Below are 24,320 nucleotides of genomic sequence, written 5' to 3'. Positions count from 1 at the left end.
ATACAATGGAGGATACTTTAAACCTTCTACAATTGTGTTTCACAATAGTGTATCCACTTTAATTTTAAAAGTTCAGAATAGAAAGCTGTAACTCTTGCTGTGTATAATAGCAGAAGATTTTGTGTCTTGCTCCAGACTCTGAAACTTTTAGGTTTCCCCCAAACCAAACAGCTTTCACATCCCAGTTTCCGGAGGATAAAGCCAGCAGAATCTGTTGTATTTCCCTCTGCAATACTAATCGGACAGTTATAATGAAAAGAGTCAGGATCTCTTGTGATATTTTGTTTGTTCCCATCACCAGCATTCGGTCCTTTCCCGAAAATTTGTTGATGTGATGACAAAGTACAATGAAGCACAGGTTGACTTCCGGGAACGGAGCAAAGGAAGGATCCAGCGGCAGCTTGAGATCAGTACGTATGTCTCTTGTTGAGCAGCCTTAGCCTTCACTTTTTGGTAGAGCAAGGCATTGAAAGCTGGAGTGGACACCATACATTGCCTTCAAGAATGATATTCTCTAGTACAGAGGTAGGCAGTATGCAGCTCTCCAGATGTTGCTGATCTACAACTCCCATCACACCAGCCACAATGTCATACAGCTGAGGATGTTGGAGGTTGTCGTTCAGCAACATCTGGAGAGCCACACATTGCCTACTGCTGTCCCAGTAAATACACTGCACACTCTCCAGTGTTTCCTACTCACTACTGATGCAGCATTACTTCTTCTGATGTCTCTTCTGTCATGGACTAGTCCAGGGGTTCCCAGCTTGGGTTAGAAGTTAGATGATGGGAGGGAAGTTGAGTTGGATGATGGGAGACCACCTTGGACTACAAAGTGGGGACCTCTGGGCTAGAGACTGCTCCAGGTGGCACAGAAGCCTCTTCTTCTCAGAACCTCTCTGGAGTGACTTCACCCTCACAAGCAAAACTAGGCCATCTAGATTTCACTCCAGGTCTGAACTTCAGTCGCAGTCACGATCCCATTTCTCTGGTTTCTGATATATCACCAGGCGTACCTTACATACTGTCAAGTTTCTCTTCTTCAGATGAAGGGCTATGCACTTTCTTTTAAAAAGAAAAAAGTTGAAATCCTCAAGATGCCTGATTTAATAATATGTTTGCTATTTATTCATTCTTGAAGTACTTCACATTACCTCAACCTTACAAGAATTCTATACATTAGGTCAGTTTTGATACAGATACCCACTGCGGCACTTGAAGGTTGCAATCATGACATACATAGAGCCCTGCTTATGAACACAAGTTGAGACCAGTGAGGTACAAACTAAACCATGGCAAAACAAACATCGATGCATGAAAGCAATTCTCCTGTTTCCTACCCTGGCAGTTTTTGTAACTCATATGGCAGGGTCCCTTCTGACTTAAGTATTTGAAGCTCTTGTTTTCTCCCTTTCTTTTCCCTGGGATATAGCTGGGAAGAATACGACAGATGAAGAGCTGGAGGAAATGCTAGAGAGCGGGAATCCCTCAATATTCACATCTGGGGTGAGTGCATGTGAAGGAGGCTGCTTGATTCTTTCAGGGAGGGAGGAGGCATGTTGCTGCTGAATGCAAGGGAAATACTTCTGGATTACAGGATGGGTGGTGTATTTGGGGGCACCAAGCATCCTTGGTTGGGAGGGAGAACATGGGCAGCAAAATGACAGCAAAGTGTAAGCAAAACATGGGAATGTACACTTATGTCCAGCTTGAGCAACTGGGATGGATTGAGATGGAGCATATGAAAAATGCAGGGCAGAGTATTATCCAGAGTCCTCACAGAGCAGCATGGTTTTTATAGTCTGTGTGCAAGTGACTGTGTCTGGGCCTGTTCTAGATCATGGATTCCCAGATCTCGAAGCAAGCACTGAGTGAGATTGAGGGACGGCATAAGGACATTGTGCGGCTTGAAAGTAGCATTAAAGAGCTTCACGACATGTTTGTGGACATTGCCATGCTGGTGGAAAACCAGGTAATGAAACTACTGGAGGGGAAAATGGATAAACTACTGGGGGAAGGAGACAATCAAAAGAGGAACAACAAGGCTGGTTATTTGTTTAAACTATGGAGAGTGATGTTGATTGTATATAAAGATAGCAGCACTAGCAGAGAGTATTCTAACTTGCAATCGGTAGGAGGATGGTTGTTTATTCATTTGGATACCTTTCCTAATATTTCACAGTGTGTTAAGACCATAGATTCTTGTTCTCCTTCCAGCAAGTCTCAGGAGTTGTAACCAGTGAATGTTACAGCTGGGCAGGGATTTGGATGCGAGCTTCCTAAGACTGCACCCATCATTCTGTCCATTGTGCCTTGGCTCTCTGAGGCAGGGCAGGGATGGGTAGGAGACTGAAAAGCCGGGATGGCCCAAAGGCTTTGGGCACCTGAGGCAAAGAGCCAAATGCCACCTTGCCCTACCCCCAGCAAGGGGTGAGAAGGCCGCTGCAGACGCTTCTTCTAGCCCTACCCTCCTTTCAAAGTCTCCAAGAGTCAGATCCTGTAGACCAAGCAGCCTTTCTCTCTCGCCCTGTATCCATTTCAAAGCCTGCAAGGGTTGCAGCTGACCCCAACAGGCTTTGAAAGGGCTGCCAGCAGCTTCCCCACTGCCACTGCAACCAAATCCGCCCCCTCCTCCTCCTCGAAAGAAGGGAGAGAGTGGAGAGAGAAGAGCTGTGGCAGCTGCTGCCTGGGTGAAGCATGCCCTTGTGGGGGGAAGAAGAGGAGGCATGTCTTGGTGAGGAGGCAGTGCCAGTGGGGGAGCAGGCTGCTGGCATGGCACCGGTGGGAAGAGCACCCGCTGTCTGTGGTGAGCATCTTTCCATGCTTCATGAAAGGGCCATTTCTGATTAGAAGGGTGGGGAATCCAGAGTGAAAATACCATAGCCTAGAATCCAGGGCTGAGGAAGGAAAAAGCAAAGGACTGTGCAGATGTGTGCTCCCCTTGTCTCCCCACCCCCACTAAATCCGAGAAAAACATTGCAATTCTTTATATTCCTTGTAAGTTAACCATATTAGCACAACTTATCCTGCTTCTGTTAACCATAAGGAGATTCAAATTATTGAAGCTCCTGGAAATCCTGCTCCCAAATGCAGCTTCTGAGATTTCTCCAAGCATTGCCCACATAGTTCTTTCAAGCGTATTTTCACACCATAACAGCTAGAATCTTGCTTTAAAAAACAAACAAACCCAAAGAGCTGGGATTTTAAGAATGCTAAATCCTGCACTGGACAAGAAATCACAGCCTTGTGTGATAGGATCATGGGACAGATTTTTAAAATGAATATATTTGAGCAAGAAAGGCTAGAGGAATATAGTGTAGGGCAGGATTACACAACATAAGACCTGTGGACTGGTTGCAGATCCCCTTCCTGGCTATTTGCACCCCTGTGGGGAATCCAAATACCCTTTGGAGCCCTTTCCCACCCCTTTTTGGGACAAACAACTGAGACTCCATAAATGAGGGTCGGAGAATGCCTTCTTTACCTGTTCAGGGTGGGAAACAAAAGGAAAAGAGGAGTTGGCTCTGAAACCAGGGTGCAGAAAGCACATGATAGTGTGCAGAGAGGGAAACAAGTTAACAGAGAACATCTTAAAGATATAGCAAACATGTTTTTTCACAGGTTAGCTGTGTGGCCTTGCTTGGTTGATAAAACATGTAAGAGCGACCCTTGAAGTGAGTTCTGTTGAGCATCCCTGGCCTAGGGATGACTCATTCATCTGGGCAAATTGAGACTTGCTGAACCTAGACAATGGCAGGCCAGTATAGCTTGATAAGATCCATTATGAAGGCAACTTGGATGCCAGATTTGGAATATGACTGGATTTATCCATGGGCTTCATAGCTATGTAGGCTGAGGGTGGCTTGGTAGCTTGTTGGGGGAGAACCTGGTTTTTGGAGCTGCAGAAGCTGTGCTGCTTGCCATGTTTTCAGCTGGTTACTATTTCTTTGCACTGTACATAAGATGTAAAGACCTTTTCCATCCATAACAAGCTGGACCTTCATTAACACCTATTCATTATGGGGCAGAAGTACTTTGCTTAGCAGTAGTTAGGCTTCAGTGCCAATCTCTAAGGCCCCATTTCTTGTTTTCTGCTCACAATGCAATGCCGAGGAGGTGGTGCTCAAGTCAAGTGATGGTAAGTCTTCCTTTCCAGAACTTAAAAGGGGGTGTGGGGAGAGGAGGAAGGTTGGGCAAATTGATGCTGGAATCTCATGGCTGAAGCTCATGGTAGGGCTGCACAACTTCGACCCTCCAGCTGTTGTTGGACTACAACTACTCCCATCATCCCTGATGATTGGCCACTGTGGCTGGGGATGATAGGAGTTGCCTAACAGCAGCTGGAGGACCAAAATTGTGCACCCCTGCCCATGGAGACCAAATACTTTCCCCAGGAGAATGAGCCATTCAGTGGGAGGGTGACAGTGGTGGGATGGAACTCCCTAAATTCTTTTGAGAAGAGTTGGGAAGAAGGAACTCTGGACCACAGTAGAACTGGGTGGGATGGAGGGGCTGGAACATCCTATTGTCCTTCTCTCAAATCAGTAGGTGTTGTCTAACTGTTCTATTTCTGTCTGCTTCTCTTCCTCCTCTCTAAACTTTCACAGGGAGAAATTGTAGATAACATAGAACTCAACATGATGCATACAGTAGATCATATAGATAAAGCTCGCGAGGAGACCAAAAAGGCCTTGAAATATAAGAGTAAGGCATTAAAGGTGAGCCATGCACTCTCAGCTTTGCACCATCAGCCACTTGGTGGCTTATGCTTTCTGCTTCCACTTCTCTGTTTTGCTTCTGGGATTCCTCATTCTCTGCAAGGGAGCCATGATTGACCGCATAGAGAACAACATGGACCAATCAGTAGGCTTTGTGGAGCGGGCTGTTGCTGACACCAAAAAGGCTGTAAAGTATCAGAGTGAAGCGCGAAGGGTGAGAACAACCGATCGGAGCCCACATACCTCCTTTTCAGACCCTTGTCCCTCTGCTTTTCGAGTGGTGTTGCTGAACTTGATTTCTGCCAGTCAATGGGAGCCATATTCCTTTTGCCCTTCTCTATCCCAAAGTCCCAATTTAATCTTGTTAAGATTGTAAACCCCTCTCCCCCAACCCCAAATCTCATTTACTCGTTGGTCTCTCGTCCATCCCCATGGCCTGCTCATACTCTGTTTTCCTGTTAGGCAAAGAATTCTGTAGCTAACTGGCAATACTTTAAGTAATGTTTCCCCAGTAGTGCTTAGATTACCTATATCCCTCTCTCCTCCTCCTCCTCCTCCTCCTCCTGCAGCTTGAGGAAGGTCTCTTCTTTCACAGCTCCTTAATTCTCTACTACACTATATCTTAAAAACTTTGAGTGGTGAACTTCATGTGCTAGCTTGCACACAACTTCTGCTGCTTTTGGCTGTACTTCCATTCTTTTGTTGCTATGCACATGCTAAGCTTCATTTTCATCTAATAACTTGTATATGAATTCTGATACAGCAGTCTCTTGAGTAAGGTTGCCATTTCCTCCCCCCCGCCGCCCACATTAGAGGATCCCTTGTGCCTTTATCAGCAGTGTGACAGGCAGAGAATTGCCTGGCAAAGTTAGAAGGGGTGGTGATGGAGGAGAAGGAGCAGCAGCAGGAAAACCCAGATGTTTTGCATATTTTGCAGCTGCAGAAGGCATCGGAGCTCTGTAGCTTGTACTTGTCAGTGCCTCTTGGTCCTGATAGGAGAGACTGGGACTGAAGCAACTGAGAAGCCTTTCATTTGATTTGCTTGTATTACCGTAACTGTTTATGTTGGGGGGCAGTTGCTGATTTGGAGATGTGAAAGGAAAATAAGCCATATTGTTGTGACTTTTTAGCTTTGTTTAGGAAATGGTATGTATGTATGTATGTATGTATGTATGTATTTATCTATCAATCAATCAATCAATCAATCATACATATTTCTATACTGCCTGATATGTACATCTCTAGGCAGTGTACAAAATTTAAACGTTACAAATTAAAATACATAATAAAATAATTGAATAAAATATATATTAAAACAAGTTTTAAAATTATTAATTCTAATTAAAAGCCTGTGAAAACAGGAGAGTCTTGAGGTTCTTCCTGAAAACAAACAGAGAAGGAGATGCTCTTATTTCAGTAGGAAGCATATTGCAAAGCCTGGGGGCAGCCACAGAGAAAGCCCAGTCATGGGTCACCACCAAACGAGCCGGTGGCATCCATCCAAATCAAAGTGGGTCAACTCAGACTGATTTGTAAAGCATAGGCTCAAATTGGTCTGTTTAATTCACATCCAATGTGGTGATTTTGAGGGTGTGTTTTTTAAGTGGGGGAGAAACCTCAGACTTTAAAGTGCCCATACACAGTAACCCTGCACCTATCTGCCTGCAATTTGTCAGGCGCCATGCCTTCAGAAGGAGCTGCTATCCCTGTGATTGCCATCTAGTTCTGCCATAAAACAAACAATTGTTAAGGGGGTGAAACTTCAAATTTTAAAGTATACATTCATAGAAACCCCCAGTACCTATTTGTCTGAGACTTGTGAGGATTCATGTTTTCAGAAAAGGCCACCATCCCTGCAATTTTCATCACATTCTGATGGATAGATATGTGCATGAAGCATTTCGGCGCCTCTAATTCGAGGTGCTGAAATGCTTCAAGCTGCCCCATCTGAATCGTCATGATGAGCAGGTGCTTTAAAAGGAGGAAGGCAGGACTTACCTGCCCCTTCCTTGCCCCACCATGGCATCCTGTGCATGGTGTCCACGCATGCACAGATGCCATTTATGTGCCAACGCTGCCTATGGGCTGCTGGGAGCAGCACTACAGAATTTAATACCAACAGTGCCATGGTGGGATGGAGGAGGAGTGACAGGGGGGCAAGGTGAGACCTGCCTTCCTCCTCTTAAAGCACCCCTCCACCACCACCCCCAGATGTGTACAAAACACTTTGTGCACATCCCTATAAATAGGGGTGAAGAAATGTTGGCTTTGTTTATCAACCAGACAAGATATTTTACTCATCAAACTATGTTGGTACATTGCTCATCAGGACTTTAAAAAAAAACAACTCGTTGAGGTATTTTTTTTTACTGCAACAGGCTGCCCATCAAGTGTGCTCACACCATTTTATTCCGTTTGACGTTATGCCATTACTCATTGTTGAATCTTCTTTTCTTTTACCATTCTAGAAAACAATAATTATCATTGTGATAGTGGTTGTCTTGCTGGGAATTTTAGCTCTCATTATTGGACTCTCCGTAGCACTGAAATAAAAGCAGCCTGCAGGGCTGCTGGCTGAACCGTAAGTAGCTTGTGGGGTGGAGGAGGATGGTTCTTCTTCTGAACTGCCTCATCAGGATTACATTAACCTCTCTTGCTGCTTGGCTGTCGGGAGGCTTCCTTAATGTCTGTCTTTGTGGGTGAATGTTGGGACTCTTAACAGCTTGGGGCTAGACTCGACTGGTCTATCTGATCTCACCATTTAAATTTATCCTATACGGCAAGAAGATGCAAATTAGTCATGAGTCATTTATTTCAATGGTGCTTAGCCATGACTATTTCTGTGGGACTTCAATTTTCAATCAGACTCATGACAAAACTTAGTCTGGATGCTGCCCAAAAGGTTTGTGGCAAGCTGAGGTTTTACCAACCCTTCCCAGACACTCTTTCTACACTGTGTGGAGTAAGGTTGGGGACAGCTATAGAGTTCTGTCTTAAACCTACCAAATATTGTGACCTTTGTAGGGGCCTAATCTATAATGACTTATAGATCAGTGTTGTCTTCACATAACTTATTTTGGTTCTGCTGTAAACCCTGGGCTTTACTTCCTAGCTTTACTTACTGCAATTTTGTTTTGTTCTTGTTGGCTCAGATGAGAGAGGAGAAGGAAGGGTGGAACGTAAGTGAGATCCTAGGGAGCTGGTGATTCGAGAGTTGAAGAGAGGAATAGAATTGTGCAGAAGCACTTGACTGGACAGGGTGTCCAGTGATGCTAACTTCTGGCTTCTGAGCTTTCTGATAATGGTGCTGATATCTTTAAAAATCACTTCAGCAGCCATGAGGGCTAGCAACATTATTTAATAAGCCAGGGTTCTGGGATTCCAAAACCATTTTGAGGCAAGGTGAGGGGTGTTAGTAGATTCTTACATAGGTCTGTGATTCAGGAGCATGGAATGTTTGCTTTGCAGCTCTGGGGTTTATGCACTAACTTACACATGTAAATGTTGAGCTTGGTATGTTGTCTCCTGAGCAGTTGGTTCTGAACTCTTGTTTCCTAGCATTTGGTGGGAGGGAGGGTTTGATCAGTCTGATAAAGGTACAAGTATACTATAGTGTCTGAGGCAATTTGGAGATGTCATTTTATTTTATTGAACATTTATTTATTTAAATATTTATTGGATTATGAATATTTTTATTTATTTGTATACCACCCAAAACGCAAGTCTCTGGGTGGTTTACAACAAAACAATAAAAACAACAGATAAAAAGATAAAAACATTACAACGATTAACATTTACAATGTTAAAGCTATTAAACAATTTCAGAGCAGTCAGCTCCATAGTGTCAGCAGTCGTCTTTTCCAGATCTGCTGCTGATAGCTTTTGTGCTGCTGCTCTGCCTCAGTCACATACGCAACTTGCTTGTTCATCAGTGTTTTTAGGACACTGCTGCAGTGTGTGTATGGTTTACAGTCCCACTCTCCATTTGCGAAGGAAGGTTTAACAGTGCAATTGGGTCCTGTATGAAATTCTGATGGTACTACAAAGTCCTCTGCGACTATGTAACAGTGCACCAATGTGAGGATGTGCTTTACTAACCTGAGGCTCTCCTCTTTGACCCTGTAGGTTGCTAATATCAGGCCTGTGACAGCATCTCCCACACCCTTTTCTCTCTGTGTTTTCCTCATATCCTGCTTGGGCATTCGGCCTTAAGCACCTTGCTCAGATTGTGCCTCTTCACTGTTCCTTGAACATGGCCGCTTCCCCTATTTATCTCTCTGCCCCCATTACCAATGAGCAGACACAGTGCCTAAGCTGAGCTTCAGGGCCAGAGGGGAAGCGGGATAGTGTGTGGTGTGGTGCTCTTCCCTCTAAAACCTCTGGAGAGTGTGAGGGAGAGGGCATGTTTCCTCACTTACCCTACCATTCCGGAAAAGTTTGGATGTGACCAGAATAAGTTGGCTCCTCATTCCTGGATGAAAACTAACTTTTCCCATTTCCTCCCCATTCCTCTTTCTCCAGACACTCCTGAGCTCTTCCTGGGTTGGTAGCAAGACTTCCCTCCTAATCCTCACCATCATGTGCGACCTTCCCCACCCTGCTGCTGTGACTTCCCTTCTGCCTACCCTTCAGCCTGGCCTCTTGGATTTAGTTTGAATAGTTCCCTGCAGGATGAGATCACTTTCACCGGTGCTTTCTGTCAAAACTACATGCTATTCCCATTCACTCCTCGGATGAAGCTCTGCAGCCAGAAGATCCTTATGTACTTTGCTGCAGCGAGGAAGTAAAGCAATCACATGGCACGCCAAAGACTAACTCCTGTGAAATCTGTTCCTTCCCCATCCCTTCCTTCCTTCCCATTGTATTTGCTGCATCCAGTTCAAGCATTTCCTGTTTTATTTAAGCATACATCCTTCCAGAATCCTTTTCCAATTACAGTGACGTGAACAAAGGAATCTTGGAGACACTACTGCCTACCTCACTGCCGTGTTTTATGTCCGATTGTGCCTTTTTAGTTTTTACAATGTTCAGATCTTTACAAGGGATATTATGTTATGTGTCAAAATGGCCAAGACTTAGGGGCTGGGTTGCCTGCCACAAAACTTCTAATCATTGTACATGGAGGCTGGCCTTCCAGTGTCCTTGAAAGATGGACCAGATCTTGCAACTCTTATGTAGTTTGGCAGATATAGATGTTAGTACCTTGGAGTCATCGCACACTTGACCTGCCAACCCCAAAGAGAGATTGGGTATATAGAGTGATGTGGGACACAGCAATACAAGCTGTTAAACCCAAGTTTGCATTGCTTTGCATCTTAGCCATTCTTGGGGAGATCCCATGGATTAATGCAACTGTTCCAGGCATGAAAACCCCAGAGTACTCAGGCCAATGTTCCCAGATCAGTTAATGATTGCATACTATAAGGGACATAGCTAGGGTGTGTGCTGCCATTAGCACTTGCCTTCTCGGAAACTGAGCTTCTTGTGGTCCATCTTGGATAAAGGCAGGCCACATTATGGGAATGCAAGCAGATTTCTGAATAGAGTGCAATTCCTTCCTGCTTGTTTGTTAGTTTTCTCCTGAATGAGTGTGAATGTCTGTATATGCTAAAGGTGCAGTTGTGCTTCCTGTTTCTCTTGAGGTGTAATTCTTGTTTGAGGATGCTTATGCTTTTTGTAACAAAGGCTTTGACCTTCTTGTTTGAACAGCCACGTTGCCTTCACCACCCAGTTACTGATTTATAATCTGCCCATTCAGTTTGCAGGACAGGGGAAAACTGGTGGAGAGGAAAATGTATCCGTTGGCTAAGGCAGGAGTTCTCAAACTTGGGTCCCCAGATACTGTTGGGAACTACAATTCTCATAACCCCCAACCACAATCGCCAAATGCTGGCAGTGATGAGAGTTGTAATACATCATCATTTAGGGAACGGGTTTGAGAACCCTGAGGCATGACAGCTCAGATAGGTGCCCTCCTGAAATCTAAAATCAAACCAGAGAAGACCTTATTGTTGCCTCAGAGCATCACTTCTATTTTGTTAGAGAAGAAATAATTTATCTACCCTGTATCAGAATATAGCTTTAAATTCCTCTCAGGGTTTGTTTGTTTTTTAATGTGTTGTTTTGTGTGAGAGAAAATTGCTATTACTATTCATAAGCTGTTTGGTCCTTTCACAGCTTGGTTTTCAGTCATACTTGTGTCAGATGTCTACAGGTGTGTCTGAAAGAAATCTGAGTATGTACATGTATGAGTAGTGTGTGAATGGGAGAGAAATTGGTCTAGAAAAGTATTGTGAGATCCAACCCAGAGGAAGCCTGGGGAAAAGCTGTCACATCCTTGATTCACGCTAGCCAGTTTTTGTTTGTTTAAGTGGGGGAGGAGGAAGGAGTTTAAGGCCCTGTGCAGGAAGGCAAGCATTTGTGTTGCAATGACCTTTAGATTAATCAAGGTTCACTTCATGGAAGCCTACTTGAGTCTGAAAGAACCACCAAGAGAATTTTTTTAACTGGGAATCTTTTTGGAGTGGAGGACTGTTGGAGGTGTAAGAGAGCCATTTCCATGGCAGTGGGCTATAAGTTATGACATTACTGGTATTTCAAGTTAATTGATACTGAAGGCAACTGTGCACACAGAGGTGTGTGACATTTTCACAGGTTAGCCGGAAAGCCAACTTTACCTGTCACTCCAATGGGAGATAATGGTCCTTCAGTTAAAACTGAGGATTTCCTGAAGGAGAAGACCACCTCCTGATCACTAGCAAACTCTGGCTGGTCCAGCTGTGGCCCTCAAACACAGCACAGTTCAAACTCACCCAGCATGTAGGCTATCTAGTAACGCTATAGATGTTTTCCTCTGTAGAATGTAACCAGCACTACTGACAGAATTGTGTAAGCCTCCCACCTGAGCGCACAGATGGAGCTAAGAGGAAGAGTTTCTGATTACTGCCTTTCCTCTAGGCCTTGATGTCTAACTTGTAGGTGGCAATTGAAGGCATGTTGGAATCACCATTAGTGAGACATCTGCCAAGGAGGACTGAATTTCAAAAAAGCTGAGCTAGCTATGGACAGCAAGGTTCCTAGGAATTTGGTTTTGGCTTTTAATTTAAAAATAAATGAGGTTATTTGAACATTTATGTGTCTGCACTGAACTGATGATAGCTGTGCTCCATTTTTGAGCTGTGATGACATGTACTTCCTTAGCCTAGTATGGCTGATATCTGTATCTCCTATACATGTTTGTGGAAAACATAGTTTAACATGAGGACTGGGGAATGTGCTTAGGATAGTCTATAACATATCCAGAAAACTAAGCCTGGCTGGACTCCTCTCTCCTTGACTGTTGCCATTATGCCAAGTTACTCAGGTAAGATATGATGAAGCATACATGGGACTGCTCTTCTCTTACGGTATTAGTACCTGCATTTTTTCCTTCTAGACCACTTAAAAAGCATACAAGACCCAAAATAAAACTGGATGCTTCTAGATTATACAAAAGTAGAAAGTGAATACAAAAGCTACATTGTTACAGTAAACTTCACAGAACAATCTCAGTCCTATCTACATCTGTGAAAGAATAGCCCATAATATCCTCCTCCTAACTCAAGCTTCCTGTCTTGGGTAGTCCATAATCCTTCCCTCTGCTCCTATAATCCTCAAAAGATAAGCATTATCCTTTTCTCCCACCCCCTACTCCTACTGTCAGCTCCATTTTGGTTAAATGTTTAGAGATACTGCAACTCACTTTTCCTCTCACTGAGTAGAAGAAGATCATGATCATGATCTGCTGCATCATCCTTGCCATCATCCTGGCCTCCACTATTGGGAGCTTCTTTACCTGAGCACCTACTCTCTGTTCCTCGCCACTTGCCTCAGGTAAGCTATATAAGCTTGATCCGGTGCAGTAGTTCTTAAGAGTACCACCACTGGTATTCATTGTGACACACTATTTTGTGGTGGTCTCTTTCTCTGTGCTGCCTAGTACAGCTCTGGTCATAATACTCTAAACAGCCTCGGCAGATATTCCCCAAACCAATGAAGAGTTGAAAGAAATAGAAAAAGGATCAACCTGAAGACCTCTGGATAGAATTTATGCAATTCAGTTGGGTGAGGGAATTAAAATACACCATTGAGTGCAGAAAGTGAGTGTTACAGGATTAAGAGCATGCTGCTTACTTTATGGGATGATAAAATATCTGTAGTTGAGGGTAATAGGCTGCCTCAATCCTTGTTACATATACCACAGATTTCTGCATCTCGTTTGCCTTCAAATATCTAAGTTCCTTGCTTTTTCTTTCCTCCAGGATGGACTTGCAAGATGGTTTTTCTTTCTTACCTCCCCAGTCCTACAATCTCCAGCACTTCCTCCTTATGGAGATATCACAGTCAACTATTTACCTTAAATGTTTTTAGCTGGATTCCAGGAGATGAAAAAGGCAAAAGAAGCCAGAGCAGGATCCAAGATTAGAACACAAGCATGAAGATAAGACAGTGGGTGTCAACTACTAGAGCAAGAGAGTCTTGTTCTTTACTTCTTGCTGTAGCAAGGCTCTCTTTCTATTTGTTGCCGATTTTGCTAAGAATCAATGTTTTAATTAAAACTTCCTTATCAATGATGGATTTTTCTGCCCTGTGGATAATTTCCTTAGTGAAATCAATTACTTTGGAGAGAACTGCTTAAATGTCTCATTTGTGGCAGAAATCCACTACCTACCATTTCCTTTATTACCTGTATACCTGCTATTCAGGTAGGGCTGAAAAGCCACAGGCCCTAGTTGCCTATGACTCTTGAGATGTCTTCCTGCTCACACAGCTCTCTGCTTGAAGGGGAAATTGACTTCTTACAGTAGCCATATTTGATATGCCAGAAGTTATGACTGAACCGGATAGTCTCCTGACCTGCTGAGCAATGTTGCTACAATGAATCCTCCTGCCATCCTTGTGATCCTAGTCACATTCCTTCTACTACAGAAGTTGGAAGTCTTGAGGCTCAAGCTGCAGGTACATGTAGGAGAGCCATAACCCCCTTATAATCTACTAAATGTCTGGTCTGACACCAGTTGTATTAACATGTATAACTTGTATATAGGTAAACCCCACACCGGATGTACTGAAAGAAACTTTAACAACTTAAAATGTGCTTAAGTTATCTATGGCTTCCTCTTTTTATTAATCTCTTGGTAGGGGTGTGTGGTTGGAACACCACAATTCCTATTAATTCTGGCCAATGCTATTTGTGGATTCTCTTCAGCTGGGTAAAACGCTTGGGTTGTTTCCCCCTTGCCCTTATAAACCAGACACTAAGCAGAGGAAAGGAAAGCACAATGCGAGGCCAATCCCATCCATAGTAATGTGTGAGATGGGCCATAAGAAGCTTTGGGCTGAAAAAAGCTTACTCCAAGTTCAATAATGGATTACACTGCTACTGTTTAAAAGGCATGGATGTTAAACGAACCACCTTCCTAAATAAAGAGTTTTGATGTATCTGGTATGATGGGTGATAGGTTCTTCAGATAGTACAGCATCTTAGATCAGGTTTAATAAAAAAACCCTATCTCTCTGGCAGGAAGATTGCAACAGTTGACATGAAGAAAAATTAGTGCCTCATCTATCCAAGAGAACAGAATTACTTTTTTGAACTATGTTTTTCTCTTCTGTCTGAATTTGCAACTTTCTAGAGGAGTAAGAGTTCAAGCTACTACCAGATTCAGCAGTTTTATTTCATCATGTGTTGTGCCTACTGCCTTGGCTATCAAGCTAGTCAGGCAATGTACTTAAAATTCTGTGCCAACATATACAACCTAGTTTACGTAGGCAAGTACTGTGGCTACATCTACCTCTTCCCACAAGCACTTTGAAACATAGGTGCCTTAAAGAATGCTATACCAAGCTAAGAAGCTGCAAGCCATGCATGTTGGATATTTGCACCTTTTTAAGCTTAGTTTTGAAGGCTGATATTTTTTCAGGTCCCCTAAAATTCTGCATGCTTTGTAAACTTCCAGTCCTCCTAAGACCCTGTGCATTTGGACTAAATATTGAAACAGACAGGCATTCTTATTAAAAGGCCAGATTTATTCAAAACTGTGATTACAACTACTTCCTCACCTTCCCCATTTCCCTGACTTACAAGCATAGAGCTCCATGGTCCAGCTACCCAGCCATTTGATGTTCAAGGGAGAGTCCACAGTACATTGTCCCCAAAGGTAAGTCAAGCAACAGATTAAGGCTGCACTACAGTAGAGCCCTCCCTAGCTCCACATGTTTATATTCTGTCAGGTAGAAAGAACTTCCCCCAATACCGGCCCTTCAGGCGCATATCATAGGGGCTGACGTATTTCCTTATCCCCAGCATGTCGGCAGTGACAATGCGTTCAAATGTCCATGGATTCTGGTTGTTACGCCTCCTCTCCTCTTCCTTGTCCCGCATCTCTTGCATGGTTTGCTTGCTGACTGCTTGGGCTGGAAAAGGCAGCTTCTTGGCCACCTGATTTAGAAACCGCTTCACTTCGCCAAATTCACAGTGCCCACCCACTTCCACTATGAGACGGCCAGCCTTTACTGCAGATACATAGTGGTCAATTGCACCCTTGCCACCACCCATGCGCTGCCCTAGCCCTTTGCGAGTGATGGGTTTGTAAGGAGCAGGGACTCTCCACACAGCAAACATGATCCTGGGCTTCAGGTGCCGGTTGATGGTCAAGCGCATCATTTCAAAGTGACCCCAATGGAGGTAGCCACCACCCAGAGCCTATAGGCAGGGGAAAGAAAAATGCAGAAATAAGCAAAGATGTGCATGGAATTTTCTTGAAGCATTAAAGTGGATGCATGTCTCCCCTTCCCAGCTTCATAGGAAGCCTCCTCACATTCTTGCTCTGTCTAACTCAAATCTCAGCAGGATAACTAACTCTTACTCACCAAGATGCCATACTGTCCTTCAGTGAATTCTGTCGCTTCAATGGATGGACCACGGATATCACTTAAGTTCTTGAACTGTCGCCTGACCTTGGGCAAATTTGGAGCTCTTTCAACGAACTTCAGTTTTGGCTTTTCAGGGATAGTGATGCCTGGAAGAAATAATGAGACTGCAGACTCATTTAACACACTCACAACAATCTCCTCACTAATCTACCAGGTCTGTTTAGGTTCCGATAAGAGCTTAAGGGGAAAAAGCTGAAGTGAAAAGGCACAGGATTGGTGGTTTATCTTCTACCTGCAGCACCAGCAACTTGCCTTTTAGTGCTTGAGTGCTTTAATGCAACAGGCTGTCCTGCCCCCACCTCCCTGGGTCAGAACCAGTGCTGATGCCATCCTGCCTTGCCAGCCCTGACACGGCTGCTCTTCCCTTGCTGGCCTCACCTCCCAACCTATGCCACTGTGTGCTCTTGCAGGCCAGGCAGCATGCATCCAGCAGCAGGGTTGCCTGCTGGCTCCTCCTCCCTGCTGCTCCAGAACCAGCTGGCTCACTCACTCTCTCCAACACCAGACTTGTGGTCTCCTCCACTTTAGAGGAGGATGTAGCAGCAACAACAATGAGGAGAAATGGGTGTTCAGTGCTGCTGCTGGTGACCTGCTGCCTGGTTGCGACAGCAAGCAGTGGTACAAGCCAGAAGGTGAGTCTGGCAAGGGGAAGAGGGGCAGACTGGAGGCAGGGCCAGTGGCAGAAGGTTGGGGAGGGGGGGAGAACTCTGATGGGCAGTAGGAGTAGGAAGGTGGGCGACACTGTAGCAGAAGTGTGGCACCTACATTCGCTATCTGAAGCGGGCATTTTATGGGGCCTCATGGACAAGCTGCCCTGTCAGTCTTAAATGCTCATGCAATAGTTAGCTTTAAGTAGTGACACACATCAAACATTTAAAATCGCTCTCTTCTGTCTTCACACAGAGGTAGTAGTGAAGCAAGTTCCCCACCCACCCCTTGTGGGCATACATGCACACATAGCTGCAATACGCCGGCATAATCTCACCAGTAAGTGGTGGTTTGATGCCATTTACTCTACAGGAAAGCATCTTGATCATATTTCAGGTGAGCCCTGACTGCCTATTACAAAATACCTCTAGATAGCATACAATGTTGTTTAACTGCATTGTTCAAGGGAACATAAAATGGCTATATTTTATAAATATGTTTGGGTCTCACCAACAATCAATGTTAGCATGATCCTGCTAACTGGGCAATGAGGCGCCTTTTAAAGCCATCTTATTTATTATTTCTCTGTATTATTTTCCCTGAGCCATTTTTGGAAGGGTGGTACAGAAATCGAATTATTATTATTATTATTATTATTATTATTATTAAATATACAAAAAATGCCAACAAGGAAATAATGATCTGCTATTACAAGTCTAGTCCAACTAGAAGAGGTTATTTAAAAAGAATGTACCAAATTTGGAAAGAGAAGCATCCAGATACAGAAATAACAGAACAAAGGCTAGCAGACCAGAGAAGATTCATAATAAGAAATAAAGTATTCACAAGAGTTGAGCTGGAAGAACTGCAAAGAGCAACACAGGCTCAAGATATGGAAGAAGAATTACCACCAACTGAAGCAGTTGCTCAGGCGCAGGTGGAGGAGGTGTTGGAAATAGAGGATACCACCATTGCTGAACTGTTTCAAAATCAAAACCAGGCAACCTCCCCTTTGCCTTCACCTCAAACACCCAAATGCCGTTTAACAGAAAAGCAACAAGAACTAAAGAAAAAAATAACTGAGCACATGAACCAAGCAACCACCAGGGTTCGACTTTCAGCTCTAAAAACAGTTGCCAAAAAACAACTTGCTCAGGTATTAAAAGATGTCAATGCTGCACTTGCAGAAATAACAACCAATAATTTGCAAGAAACAAACCAACTAATGTACAGTGCAGCAACAACAACAACACAAGAGCTCGGATATAAGACCAATGGACCTGTAAAAAAAGAAAGTAGTACATCACCTAAATGGAAGATTAGATTAGAAAATAAAATCTCCAGGCTTAGATCAGATGCTAGTAAATTGAAAGATATGAAAGATAAGAAGCTGAAGAATGAAAACACCAAACAGTATCTGATCCAAAAATACCACCTAGATTCAAGGAAAATTAGAGAAGTCCTGGAAATAATAAAGCAGCAAATAACAGCAGTGTCAAAGAAGATTAGCAGGTATGAAGCCAGAACTACACAACACAGGCAGAATCTCCAATTCCAGTCGAATCAGAGATGTTTCTACCAAAGCATAGAAGGAGAAACTGCAAGAAACCTAGAAACACCAAATAAAGAAGAAACTGCAATTCTGGGGGAAATTATGGGACAATCCAATAGATTATAATCAAAAAGCAGGCTGGGTGAAAGAGGTCAAAAAATGTTACCAACAAATGCAAGATCTAATAATAACACCAGAATTAATAAGTGAAAGAGCAAAGAAAATTAAAAATTGGACTGCTCCAGGCGACGATGAACTGCATGGCTTTTGGCTTAAACACCTAACAAGCCTTCATAAACAACTATCAAAACAGTTCAATCACATTTTGCAAGGAGGTGATATTGAACAATGGCTAAACAACTGGGAAAACTCAGCTCATCATGAAAGACCCAGCAAAAGGTGCAGTTCCAAGTAATTATAGAACGATAACCTGTCTGCCAACCATGTTCAAATTATTAACTGGAATAATAGCAGATGAAGTGATGCACCACTTATTAACTAACAAACAGCTTCCAGTTGAACAGAAAGGAAATTGCCCGAACACCAGAGGCACAAAAGACCAGCTGCTGATTGACAAAATGATTTTAGAAAATTGCAAGAGAAGAAAAAACAATCTAAGTTTTGCATGGATTGACTACAAGAAAGCCTTCGATTCATTGCCTCACACATGGATACTAAAATGTTTAGAAACAACTGGTGTCAGCAAAAACATTCAGATATTTATAAAAAAAGCAATGAGCATGTGGAGTACACAGTTAACAATCAATGGCGAGACACTTGGACAGGTTAGCATTAGAAGAGGCATTTTCCGAGGGGACTCACTATCCCCTCTGTTGTTTGTAATCGCCATGACCCCACTTTCACAAATACTAAACAAAATAGGCCTTGGATACCAAACATCTAAAACATCAAGTCAAATCAACCAACTGCTGTACATGGACGATCTGAAGTTGTATGGAAAGTCCCAGTCAGAAATCGAATCACTGCTAAATACTGTCCGTATATTCAGTAGCGATATAGCAATGGAGTTTGGACTAGACAAGTGTGGTGCATTAATAATGAACAGAGGAAAAATAAGAAAAACAGAAGGAATCGAACTGCCCAATGGAAGCAAGATCAAGAACCTGGAAGAGAAAGAACATTACAAATACTTGGGCATTCTCCAGGCTGATAACATCACACACACTGAAGTTAAAAGAAAAATTGGGAGTGAATACATCAGGAGAGTTAGAAAAATCCTCAAGTCCAAACTCAATGGCGGGAACACCATACAAACCATAAACACCTGGGCTATACCTATTATCAGATACACTGCAGGAATAATAGACTGGACCCAGGCAGAGCTAGAGACGCTAGATCGTAAGACCAGGAAAATCATGACCATCAATCATGCTCTGCACCCCCGCAGTGATGTAGATAGGCTCTACCTCCCTCGCAGCTCAGGTGGAAGAGGAATGCTGCAAGTCCATCAAACAGTAGAGGAGGAGAAAAGAGGCCTTGAATATATCAAGGACAGTGAAGAAGATGCACTTCAAATGGTCAATAACGCAAAACTATTCAACACCAATGAAAAAGCAGGCCTACAAGAAAGAACAAATCAAGAACCGAGCAGAAAAATGGAAAAAGAAGCCCCTGCATGGTCAATATTTGCACAATATAAGTGGAAAATCAGACATCACCAAGACCTGGCAATGGCTTGAGAATGGTTACTTGAAGAAAGAAACAGAGGGTTTAATACTGGCTGCACAAGAACAGGCACTAAGAACAAATGCAATAAGAGCAAAAGTCAAAAAATCCACCACAAACAGCAAGTGCCGCCTTTGTAAAGAAGCAGATGAAACAGTGGACCACCTAATCAGCTGTTGTAAAAAGATCGTACAGACTGACTACAAACAAAGGCATGACAAGGTAGCAGGGATGATACACTGGAACATCTGCAAAAAATACAAGCTACCTGTAGCCAAAAATTGGTGGGACCATAAAATTGAAAAAGTTGAAGAAAATGAAGATGTAAAAATATTATGGGACTTCCGACTACAAACAGACAAACATCTGCCACACAATACACCAGATATAACTGTAGTCGAGAAGAAAGAAAAACAAGTCAAAATAATCGACATAGCAATACCAGGGGATAGCAGAATAGAAGAAAAAGAAATAGAAAATATCACCAAATACAAAGCTCTACAAATTGAAATTGAAAGGCTATGGCAGAAAAAGACACAAATAATTCCAGTGGTAATTGGCGCCCTGGGTGCAGTTCCAAAAGACCTTGAAGAGCACCTCAACACCATAGGGGCCACAGAAATCACCATCAGCCAATTACAAAAAGCAGCTTTACTGGGAACAGCCTATATTCTGCGACGATATCTATAACAATTGACAATAAAATTCAGCCATCCCAGGTCCTTGGGAAGGACTTGATGTCTGGATAAAACAAACCAGTCAATAATACCTGTCTGACTGTGTAAACAAGAAATAATAATAAATTGGTACTTCTCTTAGATTTAGCAGAGAGAGCATAACTGTCCCCATCCCGTCCCAGCATTCCTCCAGTGGCTATTGCCAGTGTCTACTCTGTGTTTATTTCTAGACTGAATTCTTTGGGGACATGGAACAACTTCCTTATAACTTTGCTGTGCAAACTGCTTTAAGAACTTTTAGCTGAAAAGTGGTATATAACTATTCTTATTATTAATAATAATAATAATAATGACTGCAAAGCTCCAATCACACATGCTGTGCCATACTGGTCTGCCTATGCATTGCAGTATGAGCACGTCTTCATATACCTAGCTATTAACCCAATAATATGTGCTTTCAGGTTTGGCAGTGCTACTCCCCTGTATCCAAGCTGCTTCCCTCCCATTAGAAAGAGGGGGATTACGTCACCTAGTCTTCTTCAAATAGCTAACAACCCTGCCAACAGAAGTGACCTGCCTGCCTGACACTATGCCTGATGTGGATGCTGGATTCCAATCCAATTCTGGAAAATAACTCTTGCCGCCCAAAGTGCTGAATGGAGACAGTAGCAGGCACTTAATGGGTGTGTGGTTCTCTGGCTACTACAGCGTGTTTATAACACTCTGTCTATAAAGAGTGTTTGCTGGGTAAGGATAAGTGGGTAAATAATATTCCAACAAGGATAAGTGGGTAAAAAATATTCACCTATACAGTTATAGGTGAATATTATTTACCCACTTATCCTTGGTGCTTAGTGCACTTATTCCTGCCAACAATTAAAAACAAGGAGAAATAACACCTTTACCCTTACATAATATTTCCCTTTATCCCTTAACATACCACTATAATCTGGGGGGAGCACCAACTTCTTCAAGCCAGCAGTGAAAATTTTGGTTCCATTGCAACCTGGTAGAAACAAACACAACACAATGTTATTGCTTAGGCACTACTGGCCATCACAACAGCACTGATCAAGACACCCTCTCTCTAACAGCACATCCCAATAACGTAATAGCATTGTACATTTGGAAGAGGTCCTGCCTGAGGAAATGTCAATGTCATGCTGGGTGCTCAGAGGACAAAGAATGAATCAGACAACTGAATGCCACCCCCATTCAGGGCTGCAGCTGGGGGAAAAGTAGCCTGGAACTAGTGGAACAGAAGAGACCAAAGGGTGTCTAGTCTCAGGGGTGTATCTATAGTTGGGTGGATGTTTTCAAAGAACATGTCGCCCCTGAGAAGAGGGGTCACAGAGGGACCCTCACCTGCCTGCTGCCACTACTAATCTATTTGCCTTACACCACCCAGATGACCTGCTGCCACTGCCAATCACTTGCCCCTCTCCCCCTCCCCCCAGCACCAGCACACATGGGGCCAGAACTGTGGGAGCCATTTGCTCACCTCTGGCAAAGCCAACAAAGGCTAATGACATAATCAGTCTGAGAATACTTCTGGATCCACACCTCTCCCTGGTTTCTCAGGTTGAGGCAGTGGCCAGAGGGGCTTTCTATCAGTTTCAGCTGATACCCCAGCTGCACCCGTTTCTCGAGATCAATGACCTCAAAACACTAGTACATTTGTTGGTAACCTCCAGACTTGACTTCTGTAATGCGCTCTACATGGGGCTGCCTTTGTACGTAGTCCGGAAACTTCAGTTGGTTCAGAATGCGGCAGCCAGGTTGGTCTCTGGGTCATCTCGGAGAAACCATATTACTCCCTTGCTGATGGAGCTACACTGGCTGCCAATAGGTGTCTGGGCAAAATACAAAGTGCTAGTTGTTATAACTTATAAAGCCCTAAACGGCTTGGGCCCTTGGTATTTAAGAGAGTGTCTTCTTCGCTACGAGCCCCACCGCCCATTGAGGTCACTTGAGGAGGTCCGTCTCCAGTTACCGCCAGCTCGTCTGGTGGCTACACAGAGATGGGCCTTCTTGGTTGCTGCCCCGAGATTGTGGAATGTGCTCCCTACTAAAATACAATCCTCCCCTTCTCTAGCTATTTTTAAAAAAACATCTGAAAGCCCACTTGTTCACTCAAGCTTTTTCAGCTTTTTTTTTTTTAATTGGTTGTAATGTTGTGGTTGATTTTAAATTGTTGAATTGTTTTTAGTTTTTATGTGTGTTTTAATTGTTTTATCTGTTAATCGCCCAGAGATTAAAGTTTGGGCAGTATATAAGTTTGATAAATATGGTAATAAATAAATAAAATTTTAAAAGGAACATATTTATGTAACATATTTGTATACCGCCCAAAATGCAAGTAGCTCATATGAAGCTGCCTTAAACCAAGACAGATCTCTGGCCCATCTAGCTCAGTATTGTCTACACTGACTGGCAGCAGCTCTCCAAAGTTTCAGGCAGGAATCCCTCCCAGCCCTACCTGGAGATACCAGGGACTAAACTCAGGACCCTCTGGTGCTCTAACACTAAGCCACAGCCCTACTTCCCTACCACTACGTGATAGCCCAGCCATGGGCAATGTTCAATTATGGAAACAGGTCCCTCCAGACCTTGCTACGCCGTTGCCTAAAGACAAGATTAGGGTGGCCAAATGCCACCCTAGGAGCACACAGCTCCTGTACCTTTATTAGCTGTGTAGAAGAGAGAATTTCAGCATATGCAAGTTCTCCCTACACGACAGCCTGCACTTCTCGAAGTGTAAATTATTAAAAAGGTACCCGAACTCTGCATCTAAACTCCTGGACAGATTAACCTACTTTATCCAGATGGTGCAATTAACAAATGACAGGCAACCATGCTTGCACTCCACCCCACCACCACCAAACCACTGGATTTCCACACTGCTCAACGTGCATTCGGCTTCAACCAAAGAGATACCCAGACTACCAGCCAACGGCCATGCCAAAGGAAACCGGCCTTCTGACCTGCTGGAGCCCCCGGCAGAGCTAATAAAGGACGCCCGAGCTGCTTCCACATCGTGGGCTGTCCGCTCAGAGCAAGCGACACCGCACTTCGTCAAGACCGAGAACGGTCCCCTCTCACAGGAAAGGCCGGCTTCGGCCGCAGAGATTAGAAACAGCACTACGTCGCCATCACCGCGACGTGCTGCCTTAATCTGCCCGGACTGCAACACTTCCGGTGGAGAATGTGTGGTCGGATAACAAGGAATGGGGCTGATTGGTTCCGGTGAATAAATGTGCCCAGTAGTCGAAGCACATAGTAGGCTCCTTGCTAGCAAACCCGAGCACAGTATCCCTCCAGTGGTTGGTGCGTCTACTTTATGTTTCTTCTTAGATTATGAGCCCTTTTGGGACAGGCGACCATCTTGTTTATTTATTATTGATTTTTCTATGTAAAGCTGTTGGAGAACTTTGGCTGAAGAGTGAATATAAGTTTTCCTATTAGTAGTTCTCCCCCCCCCGCCCCCGCTTTTTAAAAAATCAATACCTACCTAATCGCACCAGACTAAGTACGCGTGTGGGCGAGCAGCAGGACGGTGCGTGGGTGAGAGGAGGCGTGTTAAGAGATCTCGACCCGGAGGCGCCTGCCTTCTAGGCCACATTAGGCAAGAGGAGTGGCGGAGTTACCACTTTGCAATACAAAATACAATACAAAGTCTTGTGGCAGATCTAAAGACTGGCAATAGACCATGTTAGTTAGTGGATTCTTGTAGCATTTAGCCAAAATAGTCAAAAGCTATTTCAGGAGGAGCGACTTTCAGCGCGCAAAAACAGCGGAAGGTGTGAAGTCCTCACTGCGCGCCGCCGCGGTCCTGGCTGGTCTGGATGATGGGCCCCCACCGCCGCCGCCCTCGACTGATCTTCCTTTTTCAATAAAGGGCCGCTTCCGTTTCACTTTCTAGTTTAAGGCGGGTCTGCTCTCGGTCAGGAGCCGGGGCTCCCCAGTTTGGTTTGCGGCTGTCCCGCCTCCTAGGCAGGAATCTCGAGGAGAAACCCTAAACTGAGCAGAGATGGATCGAGCTGCTTTCGCCCCTGCATTGCCTACTCA

At 43.8% G+C, this 24,320-nt stretch overlaps 2 protein-coding genes across 9 annotated transcripts in view; one reads left to right on the top strand and one right to left on the bottom strand.

Moving 5' to 3' along the window:
• STX3 (syntaxin 3) overlaps positions 1 to 14,200 on the top strand; it is a 61,283-nt gene extending 47,083 nt beyond the window's left edge. For 2 of the 8 annotated variants that reach the window (XM_053242681.1, XM_053242734.1), the window contains exons 6-10: positions 302 to 410; positions 1,430 to 1,503; positions 1,835 to 1,969; positions 4,605 to 4,715; positions 9,237 to 11,846. In XM_053242681.1, the coding sequence (XP_053098656.1) occupies positions 302 to 410; positions 1,430 to 1,503; positions 1,835 to 1,969; positions 4,605 to 4,715; positions 9,237 to 9,371 (564 nt within the window). In that variant the 3' untranslated portion in view covers positions 9,372 to 11,846. Of the gene's footprint in view, positions 1 to 301; positions 411 to 1,429; positions 1,504 to 1,834; positions 1,970 to 4,604; positions 4,716 to 4,818; positions 4,930 to 7,183; positions 7,297 to 9,236; positions 11,847 to 12,475 lie in introns of those variants that run through there. The other 6 variants (XM_053242712.1, XM_053242697.1, XM_053242685.1 and 3 more) reach the window with 6 other exon arrangements.
• A 562-nt stretch (positions 14,201 to 14,762) lies between these two features.
• On the bottom strand, positions 14,763 to 23,446 carry MRPL16 (mitochondrial ribosomal protein L16). The gene is made up of 4 exons (XM_053242754.1): positions 23,237 to 23,446; positions 21,193 to 21,258; positions 15,627 to 15,775; positions 14,763 to 15,459 (listed from the first exon to the last, which is right to left on the bottom strand). Exons 1-4 carry the CDS (start codon positions 23,286 to 23,288, stop codon positions 14,974 to 14,976), a joined length of 753 nt encoding a protein of 250 aa, XP_053098729.1. The 5' UTR covers positions 23,289 to 23,446; the 3' UTR covers positions 14,763 to 14,973.
• Positions 23,447 to 24,320: the final 874 nt, after the last annotated feature.

Source organism: Hemicordylus capensis, chromosome 1, assembly GCF_027244095.1.
Source record: "Hemicordylus capensis ecotype Gifberg chromosome 1, rHemCap1.1.pri, whole genome shotgun sequence".
Lineage (NCBI taxonomy): Eukaryota > Metazoa > Chordata > Lepidosauria > Squamata > Cordylidae > Hemicordylus > Hemicordylus capensis.
The sequence above is the reverse complement of the archived record's forward strand: the minus strand, read 5'-3'. Positions and strand labels throughout refer to the sequence as shown.

Coding starts and splice junctions, on each gene's coding strand:
- MRPL16 (XM_053242754.1), bottom strand. CDS start 23,288: ATGTGGAAGCAGCTCGGGCGTCCTTTATTAGCTCTGCCGGGGGCTCCA. Junction 21,259..23,236: donor TCTGCCGGGGGCTCCAGCAG/GTCAGAAGGCCG, acceptor TGTTTCTACCAG/GTTGCAATGGAACCAAAATT. Junction 15,776..21,192: donor GCTCCCCCCAGATTATAGTG/GTATGTTAAGGG, acceptor TATTTCTTCCAG/GCATCACTATCCCTGAAAAG.